General features: G+C 57.0%; 1 protein-coding gene across 1 annotated transcript in view; it reads left to right on the forward strand.

Annotated features, from left to right (window-relative positions):
- The window catches only part of Efcab6 (EF-hand calcium binding domain 6), a 181,939-nt gene that overhangs the window by 159,730 nt on the left and 14,853 nt on the right, over positions 1 to 7,356 (forward strand). Inside the window, exons 26-28 of the mRNA XM_013025738.1 lie at positions 1,369 to 1,620; positions 3,005 to 3,158; positions 3,949 to 4,133. Of these exons, the coding sequence (XP_012881192.1) occupies positions 1,369 to 1,620; positions 3,005 to 3,158; positions 3,949 to 4,133 (591 nt within the window). The remainder of the gene's footprint in view (positions 1 to 1,368; positions 1,621 to 3,004; positions 3,159 to 3,948; positions 4,134 to 7,356) is intronic.

Here is a 7,356-nt window from a genome sequence, read left to right on the forward strand (position 1 = left end):
CTCACGGTCTCTCCTGCCCGGGCTGGCTTTGAACCGCGATCCTCAGATCTCAGCCTCCTGAGTAGCTAGGATTACAGGCGTGAGCCACCAGCGCCCTGCTTACTGCAAGTTCTAAAGTTGAAAAATACTCTGATCTTCCTCCTAAAAAATGACTTGAAGCCAGAAACTGGCTCAACACCTATAATCCCAGCTACTCAGGAGTAAGGTCTGAGGATTGTGGTTTGAAGTAAACCCAAGTAAGAAAGTCACTAATTAAGCACCAAAAAGCCAGAAGTGATGCTGTGACTCAAGTGATAAGAGTGCTCACTCTGAACAATAAAGCTCAGAGACAGTGCCCAGGCCCTGAGTTCAAGCTCCAGGACCAGCACCAAAAAAAAAAGAAAAAAGAAGAGAAAAAAAATAAGACTCGAGAATATCAAGCCTCTTCCATGGAGACATGCCTGTATTAAATCACGCACGGGCACACCCGCGCATGCGCACACCCACATTATCTGCAGACGGGACGGGAGGCTGTGCAAGGCTGGACGGTGACCTGACTTAGATCACTGGCCGTGCACACCTTTCTCCTGTGGTGGCTGGAGGTATTGAGGGACCCCCCAGGGGTCCCTGCCAGTTGCGTTGGTGGAGAGTCAGACATGAGTCTGGGCTTTGGGAAGCGAGGATGGGGTCTGCTGGGGCTCGGGGCTGGGGCTGGGGCTGGGGCTCTGGCTGGCTGCTGGATGATGCCGTGACCCGTCGGGCAGCCGAGTCCTGAGCTGCTCTGCTCCCAAAGAGCGCTAACATGGTGGCAGCAGCCTACTAAAGACGCCTGGGTGGTTTGTTCCGTCTGGGCTGTGAAGGTCCTCACAACAGCCCGAGGCACAGCCCGCACGGAAACTCCCCGCTGGGTTCCCAGTGTGCGCTGTGCATCTTGGGAGACGCGCTTGTGAGATCAGTGGTGGCGGAGGGCTGCGTCGCCCCATGAGCTGTCTGCAGACCTGGTATGCGGGGAGCCCTGGCTTCCCAGGCAGGGGGACAGGCCAGGGTTTGAGTTGGATTTTCTCCCAAAATGTTTCTGCACACTGCAGCTCAGTCACTGTGTCTAATCACAGGTTTAATGGCCCTCAACTGCTCGCTGAGGGCCCAATTCGATTAAAACACGTCCTGCGGAAGCCATGAATAATCCTCGTCTTGGCTTTCCCATCTTCCAGAAGCTTCCACCCAGCAGAAGCCAAATGGATTTTTACTTTATTTCCATTTTTTCTATTGACATGTGCCCCTCCCCCATAATACTTGATTACAGCCACCTTCTCCCGCCCCAGCCCAACCTCTGCAGAGCCCTGGGCTGGGGGGCTCAGCTCATCCCTGGGCCTCTCTTCTGCTCACCAGTTTGACAGGCTCTGGGCAGAGATGCCTGTGAACTCCCGAGGAAAGCTCAAGTACCAGGACCTCCTGAGCCGGCTCAGCAGCTTGAGACCAGCCTCGCCCGCCTCCCCCGCCTCCCCTGCCTCCCCTGCCGCAGACGACTCCACCGCCACCCAGCGGGGGAGCAGCACCCCGGAAATATCAGAAGACACGAGATGTGTCAGCTCCCCCAACCGAGACACGAAAACAGGGTCAAAGGGGAGGAGTCACCTCTGCGTGAGTCACTGGCAGGGTGGGGTGGGGGGGAGGCGCACACCTGCCCTGGGTGGATGATGGGACTCAGCACGAAGCCAGCTTCCTGGGGGCTGTGCTGCAGAGGTGAGGTTGAGGAGGCACTGGGAGGGAGGGATGCGCTGGCTGCCAGAGCTGGATCCAGCCAGCACTCCCCACCCACAGCTGACCTGAGCGAGATGGGGTGGAGGCTCCCGTGCTGAGGTCCTCTGAGCACTGGGCTGAGCCGGCCCAGGCCGGGTGGACGGCCAGTGCCCATGCTGGCCGAGGCACTTGCCTGGGAGCGGCTGAGGGAGTGCACCCAGCGCAGCACAGCAGGCCTGGCTGGCGGCCCGGCTCAACAAGCCCCAGATAGGGACTGTGATGCACTCATTGAGTCACTATTTAGTGCACACCTACTGTGTGCTGCGCATCTCTTTAAGATGACCCCCATTCTTGGGTGCTCCTGTTCTCACTGTCAATGAGAGATGGTGAAGATGAGTTTAGTAAATTCAAAGGGCATCAACAGCCACGCCTTCGCCCCTGGCCTCTGTGACGGTGCCGCCCTCAGCGGCCAAGGCCACCTGCGCTGGGCCAACGGAGCTCAGAGAGTGATGCAGAGGCTTCATGGGGGAGTCGGGGGGGTGGGGCGAGGGGCTGGTGAGTGTTAGATGAGATGTGAGGACTGCTGCTGTCCTGAAGCTGGAAGGAGCTACAAGCCAAGGAATGCACACACCACACATGCACACACGCACACATGCATGTGAACATGTTGTTTGTGCATAACACGTGCACACACCACACTACGAATGCCACCGGTGTGAACATGCCTCACATGTACATGCATGTGCGATGTATATCACATGCATGTGCTGCAGTATATGTGTGCACACGTGCATACCACACATGTGCATGCACGGCACACATTGCACAGGTACATGTATCCCGCCTGTGCATACCAACACATGTATACACCACACATGCACACACTTGCAATACCACACCACACATGCATGTAGACACCATATATACATCACACATCATAAACACATTTGAACCATACCTATATATTTATTTCCAAAACCATTCTGATAACTACTGTTTGGCCCCAATCCACCCCACTGATAGATATCAAACTTAAATTGTCAGATGACATGCTTTAGCTCTCATTTTACTTTGGAGCCAAAACTGCCTGTAGAACTGAGACCTCCACCTTGAGCCTCTCCCCCTGAGCCTCTCCGCTGGGCCTTCCCCCTGAGCCTCTCCCCCTGAGCCTCTCCCCCTGAGCCTCCCCACTGGGCCTTCCCGCTGGGCCTCCCCCGGGCCTGCTGTAGTTTCATCACCTGCGCTTTGGCTCACGTTGAGGAATTGCTTTGTTCCTCTCTGCCAGACCCCCACATCGGGCAACCCGTCCCTGCAGAACTGTGAGTCCATTGAGACAAAGCTGCGGAAGCAGATCCACGGCTGCTGGCGTGAACTCCTGCGGGAGTGCAAGGAGAGAGACGTGGACAAGCAGGGAAGCATCACCGCATCCGACTTCCTTGGTCTGTCCCCGCTCCCTGTCACTGGGGGGGGGGGAAGGAAGGGGGACGGCGCTGTCACTCTGAGTGGAGCTTGAGACTCTGGCACCCACGTGGCAAAGCCCACACTCCAGCCATCCCAACACTGAAGACCCAGCTTGCTAGTGACCCCAGGAGACTGACATGTCAGGAGGAGGGAAGGGATGGGGCGGGACACAGCCTCTCATGGTGGAGAGGGGAAGGGTGCAGAGGGTGGCACCAATACCCCATGTCTGCTGACAGCCCCGGCCTCGTGGGGCAGCACAGGCAGGAAGACAGGCAGGAAGTGAAACTCTGCTTTGAATTAACAATGCAAACAGGGGCTGGAGGCATGGACCAAGTATAGAACACCTGCCTAGTAGTAGAGAGTCCTTGAGTTCAATCCCCAGTCCTGCCAAAGGGAGAAAAGAAGTGCTTGGTCAGAGGATGGAGCGTGACCCAGCCCCAGCCTGCTCCCACCCCATCCCCATCTCAAGTGTGCAACGGCTTCCCTCACGCCCCAGTCCCGCAGGCCGGCCTCGGCCCAGCCCCGGACCACTGCCGTCGGCCCCAGTGCCTGCAGCACATCCACAGGAGGTGGCTGTGGCTCTTGGGGCCAGGACCCTGGTTGCCTGGGACAGTGTGAGCCAGTGGGGCAGCCCCTCCTGACAGCACATATTTTGCATACCTGCCATGAGCATGGGGCAAGCTGGGCCAGCAGGGGATGGCACCTGGGGAAGGAAGGAAGGAAGGAAGGAGCGGCTTGCCACCAACACACTGTGGTTTCCGTCTTCAGCTCTCGTGGAGAAGTTCCACCTGAACATCAGCAAGGAGGAGAGCCAGAAGCTCCTGGTGAAGTACGACCTGAAGAACAACGGGCAGTTCGCGTACTGTGACTTCATCCAGAGCTGCGTGCTCCTGCTGAAGGCCAAGGAGACCTCGCTGATGCGCCGGCTGAAGATCCAGAATGCGAACAAGATGGTACGCACACACTTGCGCTCCAGGCGCACGCCCACCCCCCTCAGCTCAGCCCCCGTGGGTTCCCCAGGCTTCCCGGCAAGGCGGCCATGGATCCCACCGCCTGCCCAGCTTCACCACGAGCCAGGACTCAGCACCATCTCCCCACGCAGGCATTCTCCATTACCAAAGGCCGGTGTGGCAGGCGGCTGCCACTTGGGGCAGACAGCATAGGATCCGTGTCACCCCTGCACTGAGGCCAGACTTTAGGGACATGGAAATAGCCCAGAAACTTCTTTCCTCAGTGTCCTTCTGGAACCTTCAGAGCCTGGAGACCTAGGCTAGAAACAGGACCAAGGGGCTTCAGACTCATCCAAGGGGCAGACAGCTGCGCATCGCAGCTTTTCCCAGAGCCACGGGGATGGCGGGCAGCAGGGCAGGGTCCCATGGCACCAGTCAGGAATCACCCCGCGGGAGCAGGGCCACCACAGCAACATTAACCTTAGCCCTGCCGGCATGCAGCACCTTCGGAGACCAGCGGAGCCTGGTCTGCGTGGAGCAACGCCAGTAATCCATGGTTAATCCACAGTTAATCCACAGCTAATCCACAATATGATCCATAGTTAATCCATGGTGTAACCACATCTTTCCATGTGCCCCCGTGTGCTCCATGTACTCCTGTGTGCTCCTACCTGTTCTCATTTACTCCTGTTTCCATGTGCTCCTGTGTTCCATGTACTCCTCTGTGTACCTGTGTGTCCCCATATACTCCTATGTATTCCGTGTGCTCCTGTGTGCCCCCATGTGTTCCCATGTATTTCATGTGCTCCATGCACTCCTGTGTTCCATGTACTCCTGTGTGCTCCTGTGTGTCCCCATGTGCTCCATGTGCACCTGTGTGCTCTTGTGTGTTCCCATGTACTCAGTGCGCTCCATGTGCTTCAAGTGCTCCATGTACTCCTGTGTGCTCTGTGTGCTCCATGTGCTTCATGTGCTCCGTGTACTCCTGTCTGCTCTGTGTTCCATGTACTCCTGTGAGCTCCTGTGTTCTCATGTACTCCCATGTGCTCCATGTGCTCCATGTGTTCCATGTGCTCCATGTGCTCCGTGTACTCCATGTGCTCCATGTGTTCCAAGTGCTCCATGTGTTCTGTGTGTTCCATGTGCTCCGTGTGCTCCATGTGCTCCATGTGTTCCAAGTGCTCCATGTGTTCCATGTGTTCCATATGCTCCGTGTGTTCCATGTGCTCCATGTGTTCCATGTGCTCCGTGTGCTCCATGTGCTCCATGTGTTCCATGTGTTCCGTGTGCTCCGTGTGCTCTGTGTGCTCCGTGTGCTCCGTGTGTTCCATGTGCTCCATGTGTTCCATGTGCTCCATGTGTTCCATGTGTTCCGTGTGCTCCATGTGTTCCGTGTGCTCTGTGTGTTCCTTGCACTCCCATGTACTCCCATATATTCCATGTGCTCTGTGTGTTCCCATGTACTCCATGTGCTCTTGTGTGTTCCTATGTACTCCCATGTATCCCATGTGTTCCATGTACTCATGTGTGTTCCTTGGTGTTCCATGTGCTCCATGTGTTCCATGTGCTCCATGTGCTCTGTGTGTTCCCGTGTGCTCCATGTGCTCTTGCGTGTTCCTATATACTCCCATGTATCCCGTGTGTTCCATGTACTCATATGTGTTCCTTGGTGTTCCTTGTGCTCCATGTGCTCCATGTGCTCCATGTGTTCTATGTGTTCCACGTGCTCCATGTGTTCCATGTGCTCCATGTGTTCCATGTACTCCATGTGTTCCATGTGCTCTGTGTGTTCCATGTGCTCCATGTGCTCCATGTGTTCCATGTGCTCTGTGTGTTCCTTGCACTCCCATGTACTCCATGTGTTCCATGTGCTCTGTGTGTTCCTATGTACTCCCATGTATCCCATGTGTTCCATGTACTCATGTGTGCTCCTTGGTGCTCCATGTGCTCCATGTGCTCCCTTGTGTTTTGTGTGCTCTCTGTGCTCCCGTGTGCTCCGTGTGTTACATGTGCTCCCCTGTGCTCCATGTGCTCCTATGTATCCCATGTGCTCAGTGTGTTCCATGTGTTCCATGTGCTCCCATGTGCTCTGTGTGCTCATGTGTGCTGTATGCTCCATGTGATCTTGTGTGTTCCCATGTGCTCCTATGTATTCCGTGTGCTCCATGTGCTCTGTGTGCTCCTGTGCTCCTGTGTGTGCTGTATGCTCCTGTGTGTGCTGTGTGCTCCTGTGTGTGCTCCTGTGTGTGCTGTGTGCTCCTGTGTGTGCTGTGTGCTCCTGTGCTCCTGTGTGTGCTCCTGTGCTCCTGTGTGCTCTGTGTGCTCCTGTGTGTGCTGTGTGCTCCTGTGTGTGCTGTGTGCTCCTGTGTGTGCTGTGTGCTGTGTGTGCTGTGTGCTCCTGTGTGTGCTGTGTGTGCTGTGCTGTGTGTGCTGTGTGCTGTGTGTGCTGTGTGCTGTGTGTGCTGTGTGCTGTGGTGCTCGCGTCCCAGCATCTGTAGCAGTGCATCGGGTGGAAGTGAGCAGCATGCTCGTTGCTGTCACTGGCCAGGACAGACACTGGGCAGGGCTGTGACTCTGGCTTGGCCAGGAGGGAGCTGTGCCTGGGCGCAGGCCAGGTTCACGAGGTCAGCCTCTCTTGCCCCATCTGGGAGCCAGAACTACTGGCCACATAGGCAGCGGAAAGCCACAGCAAGTGCAGGGTCCACAAGACCTCCTCCACTTCCTACCTGTCACCCAGGGGCTCCGCTGGACACAGCTGTGGGCACAGCTGTGCTGGCTCAAGAGCACGTGCCTCTCCCATGCCCTCCCTGGGCAGAGCCACCCTGTCAGAGGCCTCCGGGGGGCTGGGCGGGCGCTGTGAGCGGCCCTGGTGACAGGCGCGGCCCGCCTCCTGCTGCTCCTCGGGGGTGTCCCCACGGGTGTCCTGTCCGCTCGGCCCAGCCAGTGCCTGAGCCTCGCCACCTGCGCGTGGCTGCCACATGCCCCTCGCATCCCGGCCACACGGCTGGCTGTTTGGGAGCTCATCCCTGTCTGAAAAGTGGCTTGGGCACTTGCTCCCCAAAGCTGGGGATGGGGCTATTTCTATCAGGGGCACTATGTGAGGTAAAAGCGGAGAGCATTTGTTTGGAGGGGGTCGGTCGTGGGGCCTGAACTCTGGGCCTGGGCACTGTCCCTCAGCTCTTCAGCTCAAGGCTAGCACTCTACCACTTGAGCCACAGCGCCACTT

This window comes from Dipodomys ordii, unplaced genomic scaffold (genome assembly GCF_000151885.1).
Source record: "Dipodomys ordii isolate 6190 unplaced genomic scaffold, Dord_2.0 Scaffold87, whole genome shotgun sequence".
Lineage (NCBI taxonomy): Eukaryota > Metazoa > Chordata > Mammalia > Rodentia > Heteromyidae > Dipodomys > Dipodomys ordii.